Below are 27,574 nucleotides of genomic sequence, written 5' to 3'. Positions count from 1 at the left end.
CCTCCTCATCATCATGAATATTTCCATTGTCATTATAAATCATGTCACTGATATTGATCATAGACTTTTGTCATCAATATCGTGATCACCATCATGCGCCATGTGAATATCATCATCTTCATCATCAATCGTTCTATTGTCGATATACTACATGTATTATTGATAAAGATTATGCATTGTGATCATGCAGTATTATGATCATCACCATCATCATTATAATCGTCACCACCATCATCATCATTATAACCATCATCATCATCATCATCATCATCATCATCATCATCATCATCACCTTCCTCATCCCCACCATTGTCACTATCATCATCATTTCATACAATACTATCAACATCATTGACATTTTCAATATCCCTACCTCAAAACAACATCATTACTTCATTATCATATCATTATCAAGCACAATTACTCTAACTCTCAAGCTTGCAATGACTTCCAGAGCGATCATTGCTTCTCCAACTTACTGATATCATCTTCAATACTATCCATCTCCACAACACTGTAGACATGATGCATACTTCAAAAACTTGGATATATAGGCATGTTCACTTCATATTCTTTACATTTATTGCAACACACAACATCCCACTTGATATAAATATACAAATACACACAAATATGTACATACGTAGTCTCATAAATAGAATATAAAGTACTATAAGTACATAAAATTCATTATGCTTTGAAATCAGCTGAAATCTAAAGTAATTTATACCCATTCTTTGTAGTACTGGGTGCAGCTCTTTTTCCTTAAAGCCTGTCTGCACTAGTTTGGCCAGGAGGTATTAGACCTCCCTGGATGGTCACTGACAGGTGGTTATCTCATCAAATCAGCTCTTAATTAAATTAAGAAAAAGGGGACCGTGGGGGATCAATGGTCACCAATTAGGCATTGTTTGCTATATAGAGGGTGCAAGCAGCTATAAGTAGTGCAGTGGGGCTTAAGCTATTTTGAAATCCATGCACTCTAATCAAAAAGTTTAATATGAGTACCATCAAGGTATAAGTTCAAGTGGATGCATAATATTTTCCTGAAAACTAATTTTGCAGGTTTTTGTCTTCTTAATATTCCTGACTTTTGCTGTCAGATTTGCCTCAGCTTTAAAACAAATTACTTGTTCATGTTTAAAGCGAAGAATAACTACATATTGAGGATTGAGGTGTGAAATCTATGATGCCAGCAATAAAAATGTAGTTCCATATGCAGCCATCTGTGTAGGTGCATTATAGTGACTTTAATTTTAAGCAACTTTTCTTTTCTTTTTAAATCCGCTATTCCAAACAAACCATATACATACCGTAATGATAAACTTTTGGAACGACACATTTTTTTCCTTAAAAGCAGTCTAATAAAAAGTAGTCATCATTTACCACATTTTGGGGTCATTTTCATGTAACAAGTCCAAATACTCGTGATTACCTGTTCAAGCTAAAGTAAAATTCTGGACATGCAATTGTGAAAGAAACTTCTGAAAGCAATTGGAAAAGGTTTAATATGTAGTGCATAAGTATGATGTATACTGCAAAGCTTTGGAATGATCAAAAAGAAATTTACTTGATCTCACTGAAAAAAATCATATGCCACAGTACACAGAAACAGGTACATGGGACTCTACCTTCTCTTTAAAGAGACACATTGGCCGGGAGCTCGTAAGATAGGTCACAGAGTTGCCAATTTGTGTTTAATTGATCACAACTTCAAAAGTTCATAACTTTCTTATTTTTAAATAATTAAGTTTAATCAGAATTTGCTCAAACTTTACTCACCTGCTTCTTCACATTTATGTGCTTCTTTTAAAACCAACTTAGTATTAGGGTTGACTTCCCCCTTTAAGTCTTTAAGCCCGCAGTAAATACCCACTTCCTATACAGGTGTACCGAGCTTTACTGATCACTCTGACAGGATCTGTCAAGGGGGGGGTACTCGTTATGTGACGAATTGTCAGAGAGTGCACTACCTAGGAATGCAAGCTCTCACACTATTAATAAGCCCCATTCACACTTGGCATGATAACCCCCCTCCCCCCACCTCCCAAGAAGGAAAAAGCTGTGGCAAAATGACACGAAACAAGCATAGTGCAATTCATATTTTTGTGCCTTACAACATACATGTACGTTAGTACATGTAGCACCGCTAATTTTTTTCTTTCCACTCCCATTCATTTACAAGTAAAATTTTTTGATTTTTTATTGCGGACCTTATTTCTAGGTGGTTTGCTTAGACACGTGTGAAGGCATCTTTGAAGGTGTGGAATTGAGTTGGAGTTGAAAAATACATGCAGGTGTTAACAGGTTCTGCACCTATCACTCAAAGGTAGAGAACTCACTCACATTGCCAATTTGAAGATTTTGCATAAGGTCGCACAACAAGGATTAAATTATTTTTCTTCGTCACTTTTTGGCAGTAAATCAAGTAATTACATTGCTTGGGATTGGGAAAATTAACTGACCCAAAATTTCACCAATGTTATATTTATTAAATTCATTGAATACAAAGTATATTGAACCCCAAATCAATAATTAATTATATTAATCATAACAATGACACTGGATTCTGATATGGCACTCATTTCAGCGACACTCTAGGCACTCCACCAACATTAGTGAATTTTAAAAATTTTGTGATACGTGTGACGTCCATTCAAGGCAGTACATTAAAAGGATGTCGATCGTAGCAATCCACGTTGTCGTTGTGCTAAAAGTCCCTATTATCCTATCTTCGACCAATATGTAACCACCACTACAGTACTCGAAGCATCCCAGGAATTACACCTGGCAGATCCCTATTCCTATCACTACACCTGAACAAAGGTAGCTTTATTATTATAAATGAAGCAATATTCACACTCTAACTCTCTTTTGAGCAGCCAATCAGAACTGGTTATTCTTTCCAGCTCTTTGTTTCTTTAGTTTCCATTTATATTGTCCACTTCAGCTTTCTGTTCATTCATGTGGTTTACTAATTACTCTGATGAGTGGAAGATGAAAAAGCTTCAGAATGTCTTTATTCACTCCTATTCTCAATTCTCTTATTGGTAGTCAAATGACCGGAACAGAATACCCTGTCCACAGATATGACAGGTATTACTAATAGACTGTGAGGTGGGCTGATCAGTCCCTTTAAGTAATAAGTGCATTACCTGTCAAGCTCACAACTATATGAATCACCACAATCCACGGATAGGGACATAACCACATGTAAATTGCGGGGGAGAATACATTCAATGATAACATAATTGCCTCCCAAACCATTGCCTCTATGAACTCCAGGGATGCCAGTTAGAATTGATCAGAGGGCCTGAAAATCACCTAGAATGAGCTCAGTATTTTGTACACAAAAAAGCCTAAACTATGGTCTGAAAAAAACTTGCCAGGGCCTGAATTCTGGCATCCCTGGAACTCTCAATAGACTTTAATCACTGAAGATTTATCTCATTAATATTATAGATTACCATGGTCTGAAGAAATTACTCTCCAGGCATGTTGTACACCCACTAAGACTAAGAGCCACATTGGTAACCTACTGGGTACTGTAAGCCATTGTTTTGTGATAAGCAGACTGTCCAAATCCTATGATCACAGATTTAGATCACCACAGCAGAGAAGTTCACATCGTCAACAGAAACTTAGCAGCCATGTTGGTACACCCACAGGCAGCCATGTTGGTACAACCATGTGCAAGCACTATGGGAGCAGGTAGTCTGTTCCAATTTCAAGGATCACAGGTGTCAATCACTGCAACGGATAGTATTAGTAGGAGATGTCCAGCCATGTTGGTACACCAATTGGTAGCCATATTGGTAAGCCCATCAAGAGCAGATAGTTCTGTCCAAATTCAAATATCACAGTAGCAGTTGATCACTACAGCAGAGTCTCTGGACACTGTGCAGCCACATTGGTACACCAAGGGGAGAAGCCCTTTGGTAAAAGGAAAATTCTGTCCAATTCCAGAGATCACAGTAGAAATCCTTCACTACAGTATAGAGAAACTGTGCTGCCATGTTGGTACACCCACTAGCAGCCATATTGGTACACCCTTCAGTAGCAAGTATCCTGTCCATTTGCTATGTGTCAATGATTAGATAAGAGTCGATATTGATCAGTACGGGTAACCTGGGCCTTGCTGTGCCTGTGAGCCATACTGGTACGTCGGAGTGACAGGACGGCCGTACTGGTCTACTGATTCAGCATAGACCTCGATGGGGTTGCCGTATTCATCTAAAGGTTGCCCATCTTCCGTCAGATATGCGACCCTTGACCCGGGCCTGAGGGATTCATACTCTGATTGATACCTGGATGGAAAGAGAAAAATATGTGATATTGAAACATATTGCTAGATGTAACAAATTTCATTAGCCAGTACTTTTTAACATGGAACAGATTTGTTTACACTTCATGCAGTTGTTAGGCATAAACAGTGCAAAGTAGTAGGTGAGTTTGACATGATAAATGCATTCAATTTTTAAGGTAGACAAAAGTAGGCAAAAAAAACAACAACACTTAAACACTGTAAACCATATTTATGATGCTCAAGATTTTGTAATACATGTATCTTATCTTTCAAAATGTTAAAATAGATATATACACAATCCAATCCAAAAAGAGAAGATTTTCAATGACGTTCACTAGTACACACATTTAACCCATTAAATACCACTTGACTCTGGTTAAACAAACAATTTCTATTGAGTCCTGTCTGAGTAATATCTGGCTTAATAGTCAATCTGTTAAGAGTAAACACAAAAGCGAAAAATAATACTTTTTTGATGTGTAATTAACCTAGACATAAATTTGATTCTTTTGTTAAAAATGAAAATAATACAAAATTTCCTCACCTGTTGCCATACATAGCAGAAGCTGGTCTTCCCAGGTACTCCCCGTTCTGTACATTGCCGTATTCATCAACGTACTCAGGTGTCACCTGGCCATCGTACATCTCTCCATCCTCATACCCTGCAGGAGGTAAAATCGATATGATTTGAAAAGGAAATCATGCATCGAAGGATGAGCGGGAAAACGGGTAAACCAAATTTAATTGTCATTTAAAGGTAAAGACCAGTATTGGAAACGCCCCAATTTCAAAAAATGAAATGGAAGCTCTCATTACCAATCATGTGAAAGAATATGTTTTGACTAATACATGATGATAAAAAATTTGCCGGGAAACCGCCTACTAATTCATATATTTGGTAAATTTGTTTCTCTCATGGTCTGTGAGAGATATAGGGTAGTCCCATATACATCTTTCTGTGTATAGTGCTTGTAACTTTACGAAGAATAGGCCAAATTTCTTATCATTTTGATGATTCCAGAACCTTGCAGATGCTAGGTGCTAGATGATCAACCTTTTCTGATCGATTTCACAACGTTTCTTTCACAATGCAATCGCATGACCATAACTGGTCTTTACCTTTAAATACAGAGAAACATGTATTTCAAGATCACTCAATAGAGACAAGAAAAAATGGTCTTTTTATAGGCAGGTGGTCTTTATGTACAGGTTGTTTAGTACATGTTTCAATTAGAAAACATTCTCGAGGAAAAAGAAAAATGTAGTCTTTCTCTACAGGTTGTCACTAAAGCAGGTTTGACTGTATAACAAATAAATATGCCATTAAAACTCACAGTTAATAATCTGTGAGCATTAATTCTGAAATATACTTTCTTATGAAGCATCATTTCAAACTTTGAAACCCCACATGCAAAAGGTTGGGTGATCCCACTTGGAAAGGACATTATGAGATGATTGAGATCAGATAATGTCTTTAAATAGTTACGATTAATTCAATTATATATTGCAACTTGGTGTCAACCTCAACCTGTACTATAAAAGAGATATGATTTTGAAAGTTTTAGATCGATTAGATGATTAGGGGTCAATATGAATCAATTGCAGCTTGTTATGAGACATTGATTCTGATTCCTGGGTGATTTTACAGACTGTAATGTGGTTCTAGGTCAAATAGCTGTAAGGTAACATTTCTGGAAATCAATTGCAACAGAACTCGTCTGGTTTTTCAGAGAAAAGATCAGGTCTATCTAGGGTTTCAAATTCAAAGAAGATCTAAAAAGGCAGTTTCTCTCATTAATAACCATCAGGTAGCATCTAAAGCCATTGCAACATCTGATTCCTGGATGATCTCAAAGACCACTGTTTTAAAATGAGGTAATGTCTAGAAATATGTTGCAACACTTACCTAGGATTTTTGATATCTGAAAGACCTTAATGTTTGCATTTCTTGGTTAAATGACCCTGAGACAGCTGCAAAAATCTATTGCAACAACTAACCTGGTTATAGCAGAGATCTGATAAATCTATCTAGGATGTCTGATTCATGGAAGACCTTACCGTTTGCATTTCTTAGTTAAATGACCCTGAGACAGCATTGAAAATCCATTGTAAGAACTTACCCGTTTGTCCATAGAATAGATCTGGTAAATCTATCTAGGATGTCCAATTCCTGAAAGACCTCAAAGTTTGCATTTCTTGGTAAAATGAACCTGAGAGAGGGTCGAAAATCCATTGCAACAACTTACCTGTTTGCCCAAAGAATAGATCTGGTCTATCTAGGATGTCTGATTCATAGACGATCTCAAAGACAGTTTCTCTGATTAATAACCATCAGGTAGCATCTAAATCCATTGCAACATATGATTCCTGGATGATCTCAAAGACCACTGTTTTATAATGAGAAAAAAATGCAGCACTTACCTGTTTGTCCATAGAATAGGTCTGGTCTATCAAGGATATCTGACTCCTGGATGTAGGGACTGTAACTCTCATCTCCGTACATGAGTCCTCCTTCACCATCGTCTATCTGCTGTGACTCCACCATCTCCAGCCATTGGGAGTTGTGCCATCGGAACTTCTCCAGCTTGATCTTCCTGGCCCACTCTTCATCAAATTCCTGCAAATAGAACACAAGTCATGCATTAAAATTTAAAAGTACTCAAGATATAGGTATGGAAATATTTGGGAAAAAAAGAAGACAATATTGAGGGAGGAAACAGAATAATTTGGATATTTATCTAGAGGTAGGTCCCTCCGAGAGGACCTAAAGCCGTCGGTATTCTGGTTGCTTACTAACAAGCATTTATTGCTTTCTTAGCAGTCAGGTAAAATAACCACCACCACCACTACGTAGTAGAAAGAGATAATCATGGGGTACGTAAGTTCTATACAAAAAAGAGTAAAAGAATAGAGAAAAGAAGTGTGAGAATAAAATTAAAACATAAAAAAGAAACAGTTTAAATGGTCATATGTACTAAAAAGGGAAGATATAAAGCAAAAAGGAGAGGGAGAGAGAGAGAGAGAGGGGGGGGGGGGGGGAGAGGGAGAGAGAGAAAAAATAATTGAAAGAAAAACAGAGAAGGGTGATAGGGGAAGTGGATAGTAAAATGAAGGGGAAACCCCTATGACATCATTTCCCCCCTTGTCACCTTTTCAACTTCTTTAACGTCACACTCCATGTTTGATAACTATGACACAACATGCCATGAAACTGAAACTTCACCAGGAGCAATAAATCAACATCATAGCAAAACCTTTCATCTCCTGATGCCTTGGGAGAGGAAAGGCCTACCTAACACTCCCTCTTAGAGTGAGAAGGCAGTTCTATTTCCTCAATGAAATATGTTGACTTATGAGCTGCAAAGCGCTTCCTCCTGTTCTACAGAATGTATGTAACTCATTAAATAGTCACTTATCTTGCAAGGTAACAATCTAGGTTCTGCTTCATTCTACTACTGATTTCATCTTGCATTCTTATCAGATGAATTGGCTACACTTATGAATATCAACATTTTTTCAGACTTGACGGTTAGACTTAAACAACAGAATATCAATAATGTAGACAATGTCTTAGATCGTTTAGTAAGGGTTTTGATATAAAGATTTTGCCAATTCATTAATTTGAGGGTACAACCTTTTTAGTTTATTCTTTGTGAATGATAGTGAAAGAGTATTATTAAGAAAATTGATATCTCACTTTAACTTATTGAAAACAATTCACCCTATAATATCAATCATCCTCATTTCAAGCATCATTTCAAAGTCCAATATCTAGGTTATAAACCATTAAACACAACCAGCCAGTTTGCAGGAATTGTTTTATTTTGTTTTGTTTTAAGGGGGGGGTGGCCACACCAGATAATCTTGCATGCTAGCTAATAATCTTCAAGTGGTAAACGTTAATATCATCAATTTTTCAAAGAGAAACTTAAATTTGTACCTGGTAACTGGTTGGCCTCATATGGTGAGCTGAACTGTGCCGGAAGTGTTTACTTCCATAACAATTTTTAAAGATATTAAATTTACTTTGTACCGAGGTCAATTTATTACGGAGCAATTTCTCAGAGACATCGAATACTGAGCTTTAAACGTGCCGTCTTGGCTACGTCCGTTTCATTTCTGAGTCTGATCCAACTAAGGAAACAGCTTTATTGTGGAAAGGAACCACGGGGGAATAAAACTTCGTTAAATTGGAGGACATTCTCCTTACCAGGGTGGCATGGTCTATATTAAGAGTTGGGAGCTCACATTAAATTTCCTACTTGCCATTATCCATTAAAATGCATACATACAGCCATTATTTAAATGGAGTCACAGACAGGGCAATTTTATGAATATCTGTGATTCAGCTCTTCATTTCTTGTGCTTTCTTGTCATTCTCTTTCACCATGATCTTTACAGAATTGTAACTTATCAACTTTATGTGTGTTTTGAGAATTAAAAAGAAAAAGATATACCGGTAGAGATTTAAAAAAAAATTATTACAAATTAAACTTAGGTTTCATCTTCATACATTAAAAAATATATACATATTGTTTGTTATTATTTGACATTCATTTTTTTTGTTTAAACTGTAATAATAATTAATAAACAATAAAATGATATGTTTAAATTTAATGCTTCATACATCTTTGAGGGCTCTAAGCGCTATACAGATATACTGTCCTAGTCATCAGATTCAGTTTTGCCTGCACGCAAGGTATGCACATTCTCCACTTCCTGGGGAGCGTTTGAGCCAGGCACCGACTGTATAGGTCGAATTTGACATCAAAGCCATAACAAAATGTGAAGAGTTGAATATCCTACAAGCATAAAAGAAGAAGGCTGAAACGTTCCCGTCATTTGGTTTCATTTAACCCCCATTTCCTACCATGACAAGCAACATTTTTTTCTTCTCTCGTTTTTTTTCTTCAATTCTACAAGAAAAAAAATTAAGCTCACCAAGTACTAGTACTTAAGTGGGACTACCTGATCTAATGAAAACCACATGACATTTTAGATGTAGGTATATGTACAGTTATCATTTAGATCTTTCAGGGGGGGAAGAGAAACATGTGACAAGCAGACCTCGCACTGTAACTTCTCTTCCACTTCCACTCTTTCAAGTGTATTTTTAGATCAGGTGCTGACTAGTCTGAGATATTAGACTCTGTTTCCAGTTTAAAGGTTCTCAAGGAACATTTCTTAGCCGAAAATTATCAAATATAATTAGTTTGAGCATTCTTTTGCGCTTTAAAAATACAAGACTTTGAAGAGAGGATGCTAATCTGGTTGTGGACAGAGATGTGTGCAAATTTGCAAATGTTTACAACTTTTATCTTGAGATTACATCTGGATAGTAAACAAGTTTTTTGTTAAAGGGAAATCCCCTAAAAGTACCCAGTTCTGAAACTAAAATAGAAACTATTACAAAAATGTCAGATTTCAGACTTGATATGAGATCAGTTGATGTCTGTTTTTTTTTTTCTTTCTTTCTTTCAAATACTGCATTAAATTGTATGTACATAACAAATGGATAAGGAGTGGGGCAAATTATCCCCTGCTGTTACATATATTATTATCTTAATTTTTTTTGTTTTTTTGTTGTTGTTCTTTTGTTGCTGTTTTTGCTTTTAAAACTACCCTTCCAGGAGTATTACCAATTAAAGGTAAAGACCAGTTATGGTCATGCGATTGCATTGTGAAAGAAACATTGTGGAATCGATCAGAAAAGGTTGATCATCTAGCATCTAGCATCTGCAAGGTTCTGGAATCATCAAAATGATAAGAAATTTGGCCCATTCTTCGTAAAGTTACAAGCACTATACACAGAAAGATGTATATGGGACTACCCTATATCTCTCACAGACCATGAGAGAAACAAATTTACCAAATATATGAATTAGTAGGCGGTTTCCCGGGAAAATTTTGTATCATCATGTATTAGTCAAAACATATTCTTTCACATGATTGGTAATGAGAGCTTCCATTTCATTTTTTGAAATTGGGGCGTTTCCAATACTGGTCTTTACCTTTAAGACAAAAAGTCCACCTTCTCAACAATCATGTACACCCCTCCCTACCCAGTAGCTTTATGTATAAACATGTAGGTATATTACATGTAGGTATATTACATGTAGGTATCATAAAGGCACCACATTTAGTTTAATTACCCAGGTAATTTTAATGGGGTAATTAATTATCTTAGGGTAATCATATCAGGTTGCTATTCCTATTGTTGAAAAGGGAAACATTCAAGGTACAGGTAGTAAATGAGAAGAAAGTTGTGTAATTTAGACAGGTATATTTAACAGTTTAGAGAAGTATAGTTTATGCAGAGACTACTGTAGTACGTTTACAGGTCACTGATTTTTGTTACGAAACAATATCATTTGCAAACAGATTGGTCAATATACATGTATCTGTTTCAGTGGTACAATTTTTTTAATTATAACTGTGTTGTTTGAATACCGTAGTAAAAACGTGTCTACATTAATAGCCTAGAGGCATATAGTCTCAGAAAAGTCATGAGGAATACATTTGTGCTGGACACGTGTACAGCATATATTAAGCACCATAGGGCCAGCTACATGTAGGTGCATGGAAAAACACAGCCGACGCCTCTTCATAATATGACATAGCTGTAATTTGCGATTGGGAACCATATGCACACCATGTGGCTGGTCAGACTATCATCTCCATATATTTTCTTTTTTAAACATCCTCTAACAAAAAAACAAAAAAAATGCTACCTAAAGAATTCAAGCATATTGTAAGATCTTGTTCACAAAAGTGCAGAGAATCTATCACAACCCATACTCATATTTCACAGCAAGTATTGGAGGCAACGATGAATGTTTTTGTGTGTTGTGAATTAAACAGCTGTGTATACAGCGCATGAGACATAACCAGCAGTGAATGAGGCAAGATCATTAAAAGTGATCGATGAGCCATGAGCTTGTGATTTTGACAGACAATGTTAACATGAAAGTTGCATTTAAAGCTCATTTACACTTTCGGTAAATAAAAAAATAAAAAAAATATAGAACTTCAAATTTCTCTTCTTTTACCGGTAGTCGATAAATAGAAATATATTCAAGCTGCTGTTATGATTTTCCTCCCTTTATCTAAAAAATTTATTAAGCAGATAAATTTTGATAAATGATTTACATCCATTAATCATGTCATAAAATACTCTGTAATTTCCTTCACTTTTGCACAATATTTCTACACAGTGAATTTCAAGTAAAGGGTATTTCCATTCAAGGGGTCCCATACAAAATGTTCATTTTATTTATGATACAACCAAAAAGAAAGATTTATTAAATATTAATGAGTGAAGAGTAAGCAATAACATAGGATCTTTATCAGTAAATGTGATGGTCAAATCCTTGGTATTCAACACTAAACATCTAATTTCTCAAAAATGCAAGCAATTTAGAGCAAACTATTTGGAGCCTGTGGCCCTGTGTTCTATCCTATTACCAGTAGTATATCCCCAAATCAGAAGATTACAGAAATCTATATTTTGACAGCTTTTAAAAGTTTACAGAAATCAATATTATGACATCTTCCACTTCCTCTGACTCTGTACATCATCTTTAAGCTTATACTCATAACATTATTTTGCACATGTTGCGGTTAGTATGGATAGTACATTGACACACCATACTTTGGCAGAGTAATGTAACCAAACATTCTACGGATGCCAACAGATTCATTTTGAAAGTGGACGGGTGGTATGTCAGCCACGCAGTAATGTTACTACAGTGGGGAGTCTGAAGCTGAGCAAAACAAATTAGTCTTCATTACAAGTTGTCAAGATGGGGGGGGGGGGGGGGGGGGGGGGGGAATACTTATTTCTTGCAAAACCGGGTGTGGTAAAACAGGGAAATCACCGATACAAATTAGGGATTCAAAATCAGTCATTTATCACATGATTATATCTTTTGAAAGATATCAGTGACTATTTCTTAAAGCGTATCTGCCACAGTTTACAGGAGGGATTAGACTGCCCTGCAAGGTCACTGGACAGGTGGTTATCTCATCAACTCAGCTCTCAGTTAACATAAGAAAAAGAGGATCATGGGGGACCAATGGTCACCGATTAGGCATGGTTTGTTATATAGAGGGCGCAAGTAGCTACAAGTAGTGCAGTGGGCCTTAAAATGCTGACATAATCATAATCTTTAAAATAAAAAAAGAAACTTGGGCAAAGAGTATAGCAACATATTTGTATCTCATTGCAATGAAAATTTCAACTCTAATTCTAACATTCGGCTACTTCTTAAAGTTTGAAACATATACATTGTAGTTACAGGCACCGTTGAAGAATTCTAACTACTCTGCTCATCTCTGAAGAAATCAAAAATACAATAACAATTTTAAAATCAATATTGTCTCTACATCGCCAGGTACCCAAATAGCCAAACTAGCAAGCCCTCAAAATAATGCCAAGACTTGTGCTATTCAGATCATCACACTGCATGACCTTTGACCTCCAAATTTCCAACCCCCAGAAAGCCCCAGAAAGTCAATAGTTTTCATGACTAACACACAGACATGTTGAAGCCAAATGTTTTAAGAGTGTTCTGGAGATATAACAGTCACAAATAATTCACAAACTCGCATAAACACTGATGTCGCACAAAAACTGTAGATAACAAAACTGTTTTTCATTTATTGGAGCTCTTTTAAGGACCTTTTCTCGCAACAATTGTTCTGCAGATCAAATTTTTGTTGGTATCTTATTAGGGCTCTCTTTAAATTTCTTGCAGCTCCTTATGAGCTTTCCAGAGCCAAGTGACTCAATGTTCCCATGAAAATTTTTCTTCATTAATAACATCCTGCATTACCTTCAAGTTTCATAGATGCTTGAGCTGTTGAATTCAAGAACTTGTTTCTAGGTTGTGCGAACCTACTGGCACACGTTCAAGGTCATTTAGCATGACTTCATACAACGAGAACTCAAGAAGTCATATCAGGGACAAGTAACCCAATTGTTTTTTTATGGCACATAGAATACTGTGGCTGGTGACTAGCAGTGACAACCCCAAAGCCCTAATGCTAAAAACTCATATATTTTCAAAACCTTAATGGTCTAAGCAGAATAATGTCTCCAGCATCACAGTGGCACAGGCAGAAAAAAAAAATGGAGGTCAATAAAGTTTGTAATTACTTACCGAAGTAATACCAAGAGTGTTATCACAACCTTCAAGATCTTAGCATTCTTATTAAAAATTACATCTATTAGGTAAGCTAGGACCTAGAACAAGACCTTATTTTTGAAAATAATTGTTTTGTTTCTGTTGTAGTTGTTGTTGCTTGTAAGATTTTTTGTTGTTGGGGTCTTTACAAGACTTCTGCAAGAAATCTAGGTTCTTCCACCAACCAAAGCCTGACATTAGACGATAGCCTGAAAACTGGCAACCCTAACCCCTGGTAGCTGGTGCAAACCCCCAATTAGTGGTGCAAGCAGAACAGATGTTAAAAATTAAGTTCAATACACTGAGGACTCATTGATATGATATCCAGGGTGTTATCGCAGACCTTCCTGATCTCAGAGTTCTTATCGTGCATGAGATCTATCACAGGTAAGCTAGGACCTAGATGGAGACCTTTTTTCCCCTTCTAATTTTATTGTTTTTGTTGTAGTTTTTGCTTGTGAAAATAAAATTTCTGTCTTTTCCAGATTTCTGCTAGAAATCTAGGTTTTGCCACTAACCAAAGCCTAAAAACTAGCAACCATAAAACCCAATTAGTGGTGCAAGCAGAAGAAATTTTAAAACTAAGGTCAATAAACTGAGGACTCACCGATATGATATCCAGGGTGTTATCGCAGACCTTCCTGATCTCTGAATTCTTATCGTGCATGAGATCTATCAGGTATGCTGGGGCCTCTGAGAAGATGGAAGCAAGATACAAGTCAAGGAAACTGAAATATGATCTTGATAGGGTTCGAGGAGACAGTGACTCAAGCCCAGGTCACACATGGCGCTGTTAACCGGTGATCCAATAAAGTGAAACCTGTATACAAAGACCGCTCAAGGGAAACATGAAAAGTGGTCTGTATGTACATGTTCCTTTAGTACAGGTATCAATGAAAAAACATATTCAAGGAAACTGAAATATGATCTTTATAGGGATTGAGGAGAATTTCAAGCCAAGCCCAGGTCACACAGTGAACCAGTGATCCAATAAAGTGAAACCTGTATATAAAGACCGCTCACAGGAAACATGAAAAGGACTTTCTAGGCAGAGGACCTTTCAGTACACGTTCCTTTAGTACAGGTTTTAATAGAGAAACCATATTGAAGGGGAATTAAAAAATTTGGTCTTTATAGACAGGTAGTCTATATTTACAAGTTCCTTTCATAGGTTTCAACGAGAAATAATAATAATAATAATAATATTTAATTTTTATATAGCGCCAGAAATAATAATAATAATAATAATATTTAATTTTTATATAGCGCTTAATACAAATGTCTCTAAGCGCTTTACAAATATATATTATATACCTCACTTAAGAAATCCAGCCATCTGATTGGTCGAATTGCATTCATAAACTTCAACTGTTCCTGTAAAATTCTCGGTAACCATGCATAAAACATTTCAATATTTTTAATAACCATGGTTATTAAAAAAAGTTGGTCAGCCTCCATGGTTACCCCATAGGTTTACATGTTAAAAAATGGTTTGAGCGATGGAGGATGCCGTATGTGTGCGAAGGATTGGTCGGTAATTTCAATACAATTGAATCTCGATCGATCTTACCGACAATTTTATCTTGCATTGTTGACATGAAGACGAAAATAAACTTCCAAAAACAAAAAAAACAACATCTGCCGATAGATCTTGATCTAAGTTCGTGCCAATATGCATTGCAAAAGTAAAAGAAGAGTCCGTATATGGAGCTTTTGCGAAGCATTCATCACACGCGAAGCCGGTTTCAATCCATTTTAATGTATATATTGGAAAAAACTGCCAATGTTGTTAACGGCGGGCCATAGCCGAGTGGTCTAAGCGTTGGTTTTCGGTACACCACTTGTTGTACGCAAGAGTTCGAATCCCGTCTTCGACAAAAATGATAAATATTTTTAATTTTTCATTTTTTAGTCTATTTTTTTTCGGCATATAAAAGTATTAATGACTGCTTTAATATTCGAGAAATAGTTGTTTTCATACGCTCTCGGGAAGGTTACAATTGGGCTATTCCCCTCGGCAAGCCTCGGGGAATAGCACAATTCTAACCTTCCCTTGAGCGTAATAAAACAACTATTTCTCTCAAAGCAGTCATTAATACTATACTATTACCCCGGTCATTGGATTCAGTGCTTGCCCGCACACACTGTGTGCACAATCTCCACTCCCTGGGGAGCATTCCAGCTGGGCGTTACTTGACGCTCACAAGCTGTTTGACCAACAATGACGGTCGCATCCTACCGGGTACCCATTTAACACCTGGGTGGAGAGTAGCAAGTACAGGTTAATATCTTGCCAAAGGATGTTAGTGCCGTGTCGGGATTCGAACCCTCGACCTTTGCATCTCCAGTCAAGCGCCTTAAACCACTCGACCACGACACTCCCATGTTCAAGGAAAATTAAAAATATGTGGTCTTTATAGACAGGTGGTCTTTCTATACAGGTGGTTGCTTAAGCAGGTTTGACTGTATATGCTCCAGCATCATTCGTTCAGGGCTTTTTTTAGTTAAAGATAGACTTTAATAGGGTTTGGGTTGTGATTGGGCTTAGGTTTAGAATTAGGGTATGTATGGTCCAGGGTTGACTTTAGGAGCGATGTAAGTGTGAGTAATCGACTGAGGAGCACCTGCTGCCAGTATATGTGTTCTACAACCGAACTGCAAACAGAAAAATATAGTGGCAGAATAAATCCATGTAGGTGAAATTAAATCAATGGTTGGTTGGTTGGAATTTTTTCCATATGAAAAATATATATATACAAGTAGATAATTATATATATGAACAAGTATACAAATAAATAATTAAAAAGACAGCTGGATTTCCAAACATATCATGGCTCTGTTCTTTCTGGAGGTCCAAAAAAGTATGGGTACAAATATTAAAAAGAGTACATGCGTGCGACAAATGCTCCTAGGTGTAGTCACTTCATTTTGGTGTATGCAGAAGGGTGAAGTCTACTATACTCTCAACATTTTATATTAATAATAACAATAACAGTGGGTTCTTGTATAGCGCTCATGCCTGTCAAACTTGACACTCCTGGTGCTCCACAACTATTTTCCCGGCTTTAGCCATTAAGGCGCTCTAGCATTTCAAGGCATTTATTCCTACCAGGTACCCATTTTAATCGCCTAGGTCGAGTGTGACAAATGTAGAGGAATGTCTTGCCAAAGGACATTAGTTCCCCAGCGGGACTCAAACCGCAAACCATGGGATTCACAGTCCACAGTCCAACGACTTATCCACTAGACCATAACACCTCTATATTGCCGTATAAGTTATTTTGAGGCAGTTTTCCCAGGTAATGTGAGAACAACGCTTGATAGGGGACTGGGGAGACAGTAAGATCAAAAGCTTGATAGCAAGGTTCCTGAGCCAGGGGTTAAATCAGATACCAGGACTTTATTACTGTTTGTCAAATTATAGATCCTAACGCTGATTGGGGTTTTGACATGGCTAGATTTAGGAGCAAGGTTCCTGAACCGGCATTCCCAGGCCTGGATTCAGTTAGGTGGATTAAATCAACAGGTTGACTACTGAATTTGCTCATTTCTTACAGAGACAGCAAGTTTCCCTTAGGTATAGGGTTATACCTCAAATTAACTAAGTTCACTTATTTCTTGATTATAAACTTAAAAAACTAGACGTGCACTCCAAAATTAACCTGGCTCTAGCTAGGCTATTGATTTATTATCTGACTTTGTTCGTTATTCATTCCTTGGAGAAGTTAGAAAAGGATACGTGTTAGTTTGATGATGACTTCCCTCGTTGCTTCATGGAACACCATCTGATAGAAGACATAGACGATCTGACAAACAATCTCATCATCCTCTTGCTTTGCTGCAGGTGAATAGAGTAGAACACAATAAAAACATAATAAAACAACAGAGTGATCGTATTTGTGTCAATCCCTGCATTTTACTTCCAACAAATGCATACCTGCCAACACTTGAAAATAAGAATAAAATTTTTTTAGCAGGGATCGCACGGCCTTACCATGGCCATGTATGCAGCGGCAGTGTAACTGGCAAGGTATACGCGGTAAATCTGTACAAAAAAATGAATACAAATTTGCTGCTTGATTGTGCAGCCATTCAACGCACGCAATACGCAAACTCTCAAATCATGGCACATGATAAAACAAGATAAATTTGGCTTTTAAAAAAATTGATCTTTCAGATTTTTAAAAATCAGAATATCCAAATTTTTAGGGCCTAAAAATCCGGAAAATCTGAAAATTCTGAATTATTCAGAAGGGATGGCAGGTATGCAAATGTGGTTCATAAGTTTTCAACCTCCTAGCACTATAGATTCTTAGGTTATACAAATCAATTCTGTTAATTACTACCCATATCCATGAGAAATGTTGACAAAGGGGAACGTTATCTTCACTTTTGAATACGGAATTGCTAATTAAAAACCCTCAAAGAAATGACTAATTGCCTGACCTATGAGCTTCGACTTGACATCTTAAGTCAAAGAAAAGAGAAGGCCAAATAAAATTCCATGTGAGCATAATGCATGTTGCAAATTACAATTATATATGCACTTAGCAACATTACTCGGTATTTTATATCATGAAAATGTACAAGTACTTATTATTACAACAGATTAAAGCTGACAAAAGAGGAATCCTGCTGTGCAACTGCTCCTGAAAGCATCTTAAAAACTTAAAATGTATCTTATTTCCAATGATTTTACATTGTAACAACACTCATTTTACTATACAGTGCAATTTTGTTTAGGGTTGTGCGGTCTATGTTCTTTGTTTTGGGTTTTTGTTGTTGTTGTTTTAGTTATTGTTTATTCATACTAGTATATCATTTTGTAAGATTCTTTTACTCATTTGACTGTTCATGGTGGCTATCCAGACAAACCCACTTGGGTTTTTATACAGTAACCAAATTCCTATTCTTTTACTGTCAATATTTTACTATTTTAATAATAATTATGTATAAGTAGTATATCTTTTATATTACCTGTATGTTGATGTTACTGTTTTATCATGGAATCGAATAAAGACTGAATTGAATTGAATTGAATCAAATCTTTTTGATATTCAAAATATGCAATTGTCATTAACCAGAGGAGGGATTGGATTATTGAATGGCCGACATGCTTACCATTGAGTAGCTCTATGAGAGATTGAATAATGCCAGACTTGGCCAGCATCGCAGCACAGGAGTCATCCGTTGCCACGGTACCCACCAACATCACCACTTCTAGTACTAGATCATCTTCAGCAGCTCCTAGTTAGCAGACAAGAGAGAGAGAGAGAGAGAGAGAGAGAGAGAGATAGAAAGAAAATTTTAATGGTGCTCACCATTAAGAATAACATTATTGTGGTCCTGTAACGTTAGTTTAACGACCAATAGATTTGGTAGGATCATAATTCATTAAACAGTAAGGTTTCTTGTGCAGTAAACAATACAAATGCAGCATATGCAGAACAAAATATTTCAAAAGATATATATTTTTTTAAATCAGAATTTTTCCTGCAAACATTCAATGTACATGTAGTATCTGAAAAATCATCTTGACAAAGCAAATTTTGATGCTTTAACCCCTCCCCCCACCCCCATTGAATTATTTTTCTGCACTACAAGATGATGTTCTCCATTCCTTGAAAATTGTCTGCATAAAATGTTTTATTTCTTTTTCCTTTTCATCATCTACCTGTGAAAATGAGATCCCATTACCATGCGATTAACCATAATAAACATATTTAAAATATTCAAAATAATGAAATTTAAAAAATGATTAATAAAAAAAAAACACATCTTTATTTAATTATAAAAATCTAAAACAAAACACAATCATGAATGAAGAATACCTGGTTCTAATTTCTCTTTGATCCATGGCACAAGACCAAACTCATTGATGATCATCTCATAGTCTAGGTCTGGGATGGTTAGATTAGCCATGATACCCAATGCTTCAACCACCAACTCCTCATCATTAGACTCCTTGATGATACGAGCAACGTCAGAGATGTATTCCTGGAATCACAGTTGGAAAACAAAACGATAAACTCTATAGAAAATTCTTTAAAAAATGAATAATTCATGACACGTGAGATGTGTATCAATGGTAACACTAACAAAGTATATTACACTCAATTCAATTCATTATATTTTCACATTTGAATAAAAATGACAATAACATAAAAATTAAAGAGAAAATAACAAGTATAAAACACAAATTCAAATATGGTGGGATTTGAAAAAGGCCACAGGCCTATTAATGGCAAACCTCATTACAAAAAGCGATATGTATTATGTATATGAAGTAAACATACGTTCAAAGGAATAAAGCTTTGTGTATAAAACAAAGGGCTTGGCTTTAACCAAATCTGCAATATAGCACAAAGGTGGTTCCCTCGTGTTTAATGCACAGCTTGCATTCCTTCAAGCAGTCCTTACATTCCAATTGCATCAGGATTTTCCTAGGATGCCTAAGTATGAAAATGTAAAATTATCTAAGGTTGCTATAGCAGGTTGTTCCAAGAAATTAATATGCCTTGTATCCACAGTTATTTTCAACACTCAAATTTAGTTGTCAAATATTATATGGTAATAGTCTGTTTGAGGGCATGCAATTGAACTATTTATTGGACTTATATTGATGGTAAAAGATGATTTTTTTTTCTTTTGGCAATTTAAATGATTTAAATATCAGTTGTATACTGGAGTTGGGAGAGATGAATATAAGGGCAATGAGCAAGAAAGAGATGAAAATTGAAAGAGACAAATCGAGAGAGGAAGAGCGAGAGAGAGGGAGAGAGATAGACAGACAGAGATATAAAGAGAGATATTACTTACAATAAACTGTGCTTTTGATGGCCCATCATGCTGTGATATATTCCTGATCATCTTAAGCAGCAAGGGGTCCCTAAACTTGAGGGCTCTCCTCATGAGTAACCTAAGCCCATTGCCCTCACAGATGAGCTGTGCGTTATGTTTGTTACATGCCAGGTTGATGCCAAGGGCTACGAGCTCAATCTCTAGTCTTTCGGTGGGTGATTCAAGCATCATCTTCATTATCTGTGGAATGAGGGGAGACAGAGAAAGAACAAAGATTATATTCTGGGCCCCATCTTATAAAGAGTTGCGATTGATCCAAATCAATCTCATGACCTCCCATCAATCGCAAGTTTGCAGTCTCCTTTCTCTCATGTACACAGTTGCGATTGATATCAATCGCAAATAAGTTGTGATTAATATAAATTCTGTATATCAGACAGGGCACTGGTCAAACAAGTGTATTGGAGTCTCTACTGATGCAAAGACCAAGATTCATCACAAAACTCGGTACTTAGAGTGTACCAATCACCTAAAATAATTGTTTGCGTACAGCTAGAATGTATGAAAATCAACCTCGAAAAACTTTATCCTGCATTCTATTAGCTAACAGAGAAGTAGTATGAAGAAAGTAAAGAATAAAATTAAACTTTGCACACGGCATCAGAGTCAGACTTGGTTTCTGTGTGGGCCCTATTTTATCCGAGCTTGTACAGGTGCGCCGTGTATTCTACTCAAAAGTTGCTTTTATTTTAAATGAAAGTGTGTTTAAACTTACAAGATCTCTAAACAGAAGTAATCTTAGAAGCTCATATTTTGAATATAGTATAAAACGTGGAACTATCAACATAAAGAACAAAATATTTTCTTTGTGATTGGTGCACTTCAACCATTTCATAAATGAGAGTAAGCCCACTAGATATATTTATTTGTTTGCACATAGTCTAATTTGTACCCTTATTTGAAACTAAGAACTACAGGAAATGCAGTACAGAATATCAAATTAAACAGAAGCATGAACATTCCTACAAAAAAAAATTATTACCTGCCAGCAAAAATAAACTAGATGGATGTTCGACTGCGCACAGTCGAAAATGATGCCTCCGCCATAGAGCAATTTTTCAAATTCAAGTTTGATTGTAATCCATTAACAGGTTCGCAGAATATCGTGATTACAAGTTATTTTGTATATACATGTATGCCCCTTTGGTCTTTGATCTTATGACCTTAAAATCTAATCAGGTCAATGGCTCTGCAAGATGCATACATGTCTCGAGTTTGATAGTAATCCATCCGTCAGTTGTAATAACAAGGCATTCACAAGCTATTTTTGCATACATAATGAGCCCCATGAACTTTGACCTCATGACCCCACAATCTACTCAATTCATTTGCTTTGCAAGATAAATACATGTTTTAACCCTATTTAGCCCTCATTTTTCGCGATAATTTTTTAACGCAAGAAAATCTTGCACTGAAATTTTGTGACTTTTTTCTTTCGAGTCTTGCGCATCTTTTGAAAGAAATTTTTCGAAAATCGGACCTACCATTACAAAGTCACGTGTCCTTTTGTCTTTGCATGTCAGCCCGAAAATCGCTCATTTTTGTGATTTGTGTACAAAACGTATGGAAATCTCATTTTTCAAATAAAGAGATAAAACATTGGTTATTTGGTCTTGTTTATAGTTTAGGGTGTTTATTTTGGGGTCAAAATAGTTGAATTATAGTTAGAAATGAAATAAAACAACAAAAACAATAAAATACATAAGTTAAAAAAACAAGGAAATACATAAGAAATTATCAAAACAATAGATAACATAAGGAATAACCCTGGTTTTTAAAATGTTTGTGTTGTATTATTATTCCAAATGGTCTAACAAATATATGTAGTGAGAAAGAATGCCTAAATATGAATAATGTCTGATTTATGGGCAAAAATGTGAATTTGATGACCTTATTTGCATAAATTACCATAAATATGCAAATGAGTGAGTTTTTCAAAAAATTGAAATTACCATAGTACTCTATACACTTCACTTGACATGTATGCAAATTTTCGCGGCGATCGGTCGTTTCACGGCCGAGATCATAGGGGGGGGGCCTTAGAAGCCCCCCCCCCCCCCCCCCCCCGGGCTATGCAGTTTCAAAAAAGCCCGGGCTAAATAGGGTTAATGGTAATCTGTTCATCGGTTTAATGATGTGATCATAAGCTATTTTTGCATATATAATGAGCCCTGTGACCTTTAACCCCAAAATCTAATCAGATCATTGGCTCTGCAAGATACATACATGACTAAAGTTTGGCAGAAATCCATCCATCGGTTCTTGAGATAACGTGATCACAAGCTATTTTTGCATACACAATGAGCCCTGTGACCTTTGACCTTGTGACCCCAAAATCTAATCAGTTTATTAGCTCTGCTAGATGCATACATGACCTAAGTTTGGCAGGAATCCATCAATCGGTTCTTGAGATAACGTGATCACGAGCTATTTTTGCATACATAATGAGCCTGTGACCTTTGACCCCGTTACCCCAAAATCTAATCAGTTCATTGGCTCTGCCAGATACATACATGGTTTAAGTTTGGCAGGAATTCATCCATTGGTTCTTGAGATAACGCATTCGCGAGAACGGACGGACAACCCGAAAACATAATGCCTTCGGCTACTTCGTAACGGAGGCATAAAAATTTAAAAATTGAATAATAGAATCATGTACAAGTAATCTCATTTCATTACAGAGCGGATTGATGAAACTATATGAGCATCAATACAAGGTTCCTGTAAAATGGAGTCTATTGGAGAACGCAAAGTGATCCCACTAGAGAGGATGTGATTGAGAAGGAGAATGAATGATTATCCTACCATGGGTATACAATCTGTATATGTGAACATTGACTTGGCCTTGTCATCTTGGCTTACATGGTACAGCACACATAGAACCACCAATCTATGATTGTCATTGGCTAGGAGAAAACAAAAAAAGATATATATATAATATGAATAAATGTAGTTAAAAGGAATTCTGTGGTAACAAAATCAATAATCCAATACATGAATATCAAACAAGACTGTGAAGAAGAAGTGGACAAATTAATACACATTGTAATGTATTCCAATTTTATAAGTGATTTTGTTATGGCATTCAATACCGCAATGCGTTTAGAAACAAGCCTTTTTCCTCAGGGAAAAATGAAATATAAAAGGAAATTAACTGCACTATTGTTTATAACTATAATTATGAACACTGAATGTTTTTTCAAAATTCTCAAACATTGTTTTTTTCCTGATATATAATGAATATTAGGAAAATAGACGAAAGACCATATTGACTAAGACTGTAAAAAATCTAGGTCTACAGAAAAACCAAATAAGGATGGACTCCACTCATAGATTGCAATGTCACATTTCATACGGGTACTCACCTAGAAGTTCAACAAACTTTGGAAGCATGCCCAGTTTAATCATCTTCCCTCTCAGATCAGTATCAAAGGAAAGGTTGAGCAGTAATCTTAATGTGATGTTCAGAAGATCCTGCAAACAAGAAAAGACATCATGAAGTGAAAAAGGGCCTCATTTCAATAGACCAATTTATTTACTAACATATTAATATTTCATATTTATTGATGATTCTTTCCCAGGTACCTAGTGACAAGTTATTCTGTCAACCTGTTATGAATGAATGAGCTACAATACTTGGAATCCAGTCTGCATACAGTATGTGTTGCTATGTTGGGCAAGATTTCAGGTTGTCAAGAACAACCTTTGTCTAAAAAGTATGCACAAATTTGAAATATTTTAGTAAACCAGTCTATTTTGTCTATCAGTACATAACATTTTCATTTCACCTGTGTGATGTATTCTATCTATATCTCTTTATATCCCCTACTTCATCTTCAAGCAAGTAGTATATTTCATCTTTGTTTCTGATTGAAGTATCAAATTGGAAGAATCCCTGGCAGGTTTTCATCATATCACAAAATATGGTTTTAAAAATAATAGAAAACAAACCATTAAAAAGAATGTAAATATCTGGACGTAGGTCTAAATATTTACATTTACAAAACAAAAGTAAAAGAAGAAATAAGAATTTTAAAATAACCCTTCAGTGCAATCTTAGCATCACTACAGACTGATTGGTATATTTATCATATTTTCTCACCTCATGGTCACAAGGTACCAGCTTTGCCAACCTCTCTATGATCTGTTGTTCAGCCTGCAACATAAAATAGCAAATGTTTCCAATTAGCAAATTATCATAATTTAATTATTATCATTATTTAATTATTCATACAAAAGAGCCTCTAAAACAACCTTCTTAAAATAATTTCAGCTTCCTTGTACATATTTTGGGATTTGTTTTAACTTTGCAGAGGGGGAAAATAGCTGTTGCACGTTTCCTATGCATATTTCATTGGGTTAACATTTAATTCTGAAGCCATTTAAAATGGGAATATATATATATTCAAGCCCACACCTCATGAGTACCATCCTTAGATATGTGAAATAAATGATAAATTGGCTTCCGTAAATTTAGCAGGGCATATATTCTAGCCCATCTAAAAACAGATTATGGGTCTCAATGCAAACATTTCATTCTTGTTCTCTCCATAGAAACCAAGTTCCTACACAAACCATTTACAATATCAATTTTTTTTTTTTTACATAGATGCCTAGTTTCTATGAAAGCTATTACCAATTTAACCTCGTTCTCAAGATAAATGCTGCCTAACATACCATGGAAACCTAATAGATGCTAATTTTATATAGCAACAATTTACCATTTCGTTCTTGTTCTCTACATAAATGCCGAGTTTCTTGAGGAAAGAGACGACGAGGATGAGAAGCTCAGCGTTGTCCCTCTCTAACGTCTTGATGAGGAGGCGGATGATGTTCTTATTCTTCATCTTTAGCTCCACCTTAGGGTCCTCCGATAGGTTGAGGAGCAGGTAGAAGGATACTGCACAGATGAAGAGAGGTAAAATATGAGACATCATTTATAAAGATAAAGCAGTCAGGTATCTCATGGGGAAATTGTTTAAAGGTATAGACCAGTTCTGGTCATGCCATTGCACTGTGAAAGAAACGTTGTGGAATCGATCAGAAAAGATTGATCATCTAGCATATAATTATCGGTGTGTACTTAAAAGTCCTGGAAACATCTGAAATTTGGCCCAGTTTTGGTAAAGTTACAAGCACTGTATACAGATAGATGTATATGGGACTATCCAGGCCGGATAGATATGATAATTTACCAAATATATTAATTAGAAGGCGGTTTTTATCATAACATATTAGTCAAAACATATTCTTTTCATTTCATTTTTTGAGAGGGGGGCATTTCGAAAACTGGTCTATACCTTTAAAGTCTGTGAAATATGGTCATGAATCATCCTAGGCAGTGATTTCAAAGCAATTTGGCAAGCTGAAAGTAGTATGCAATGAAATACTTATTACCTAGCTGTCTAGGAAAATTTGCTCTGGGATTGTTTTCTTCTTAAAAAACATTAGAACCAGGGTGTTACACATTGGCAAAATTCCAGATATTTAACAAAATAGGGATGACTTTGTTATTTATCCTGTAATTTAAGCAAACATTAATTTTACTCTAAGTCAATAATAGCTGAACTCTGTAGTGCTGTAAAACCATATACTACTAGTAACAGCAACATATGAATAAATTGGTTGCATAGTGTATGAAGTAATTGTACATAACTGAGAACTGCATGAAGCCATAAAATTTTCCTAAATATTGAATCCATGATGCTTACATTAAATATTCTCACTCTCGTACATTCTTACTCACCACTTGTAGTTAATAGATAATAATCACAGAGAATAAATTACTGTACCTCTTAGGAGTTGTTCTTGTTTCTTTAGGAGACCATGATATTTCTTGGTGCTCTTTTCAAAGTCTCTCTTACTGGCTGGGTTTTCTTCAGGTGCACATGAAGTCAAGGAATAAAATACATTTGTCAGTTCAAGGACACCATGAATGGTATAGTTTGTATGGAGTGCTTATTTCCACTGTTTCTACATGCATACGGTACTATTTTTGAACATATTATGTGTTTAATTACAGTACAGGTGCATTATAATGGCTGTCTTTCACTAGAACTTTCTCTAAGCCTATTACAAGCTTTTGATTGGGTACCCAATAGCAACAACAAAACATGCTTGAATCTAAAGCAGATGTCAATGGTATTATAAAATACAGAACATACCTAGAAGGAAAAAATTGTAACTGCGTTAGTTATTCTTCATACATTTTTTGTTTATTACTGAGGAAACAAAGTTACAGAGGAAACTCAGAAAAATATAAAAAGGAGCTGCATGTTTTCTAGTAGGAAGAAGACACAGGTGTTTCAGGGGAAAAAGTGCTTATGACAAGACATACATTACATTCATTCTAAAGCTATCTCTGGTAAGTACAATTCCAATTTTATATTTGTAAAGGATATCAGTCTTCTTCTTTTTGAGAAGTTCCTCGTTCCACGACAGGTGTTTCTTGAGCTCGTGCTCGACCACGCCCATGACGAGGGCACCAATCTTGAAGTGCGCTACGATGCTGTGGAACTGACTAAAGCTGGAGAAGCAGAAGAAGATGTAGACGATGTTGGTGGCCAGCTCAACACTGTGTTTCCATTCTTCACGCAGGACCCGGGCCAGCGCTCCAAGCACAGTTTCTACAAACAAAATGAAAATTTAAAACTTACGATACAGTGAGACCTGTCTATAAAGACCACCTTAGGGAGACAAGAAAAGTGGTCTTCATGTACAGGTTCCTTTAGAACATGTTTCAAAGGAAAGCAAAAATGTGGTCTCTGTAGACAGGTGATTGCTAAAGCAGATTTGACTGTAACACAGTTTATACGCAGCAATTCAATAACAATTCTCTATACTCTTGACAAATGGTATGAAATGACACAAATGAATCTTGACGGTTTATTCTAGAACTTAATCAACAAGACTACTGACGTTCTATTTCACCGACTTTATAATTTGACATTTCTAAAAGCTGAACTCACAGAGACTGAATTTCAAAGGGCAATTGGCAACCTTAACAACAATGCTACCTTTAAAAAATAAAATAAATGTAATGACAAACTTCTGTTCATCGTGTTGCCACTCATTAATCATCAACATACAAATATTTGCATTGTTGATGTCTATTTAACATTTCATCAGTTTACAACATCATTTTGCTGATAATTATCAAGTCTACTAGTGTATGTGAGGAAGCATGTCATACTTTTTGATAACATGTCTCCTCAATTCTGAA

General features: G+C 35.9%; 1 protein-coding gene across 2 annotated transcripts in view; it reads right to left on the bottom strand.

The window, feature by feature from the left end:
* Positions 1 to 1,275: 1,275 nt before the first annotated feature.
* LOC105436387 (kinesin-associated protein 3) overlaps positions 1,276 to 27,574 on the bottom strand; it is a 42,326-nt gene continuing 16,027 nt past the window's right edge. For both annotated transcript variants that reach the window (XM_030997529.1, XM_030997530.1), the window contains exons 6-19: positions 26,754 to 26,978; positions 26,145 to 26,234; positions 25,074 to 25,252; positions 24,455 to 24,508; positions 23,718 to 23,826; positions 23,158 to 23,258; positions 20,311 to 20,532; positions 19,323 to 19,488; positions 18,613 to 18,738; positions 17,231 to 17,329; positions 14,099 to 14,184; positions 6,728 to 6,923; positions 4,851 to 4,968; positions 1,276 to 4,307 (exon numbers count right to left, since the gene is read on the bottom strand). In XM_030997529.1, the coding sequence (XP_030853389.1) occupies positions 4,115 to 4,307; positions 4,851 to 4,968; positions 6,728 to 6,923; positions 14,099 to 14,184; positions 17,231 to 17,329; positions 18,613 to 18,738; positions 19,323 to 19,488; positions 20,311 to 20,532; positions 23,158 to 23,258; positions 23,718 to 23,826; positions 24,455 to 24,508; positions 25,074 to 25,252; positions 26,145 to 26,234; positions 26,754 to 26,978 (1,964 nt within the window). In that variant the 3' untranslated portion in view covers positions 1,276 to 4,114. The remainder of the gene's footprint in view (positions 4,308 to 4,850; positions 4,969 to 6,727; positions 6,924 to 14,098; positions 14,185 to 17,230; positions 17,330 to 18,612; positions 18,739 to 19,322; positions 19,489 to 20,310; positions 20,533 to 23,157; positions 23,259 to 23,717; positions 23,827 to 24,454; positions 24,509 to 25,073; positions 25,253 to 26,144; positions 26,235 to 26,753; positions 26,979 to 27,574) is intronic.

Source organism: Strongylocentrotus purpuratus, unplaced genomic scaffold (genome assembly GCF_000002235.5).
Source record: "Strongylocentrotus purpuratus isolate Spur 01 unplaced genomic scaffold, Spur_5.0 spur5_scaffold_4, whole genome shotgun sequence".
NCBI lineage: Eukaryota > Metazoa > Echinodermata > Echinoidea > Camarodonta > Strongylocentrotidae > Strongylocentrotus > Strongylocentrotus purpuratus.
The sequence above is the reverse complement of the archived record's forward strand: the minus strand, read 5'-3'. Positions and strand labels throughout refer to the sequence as shown.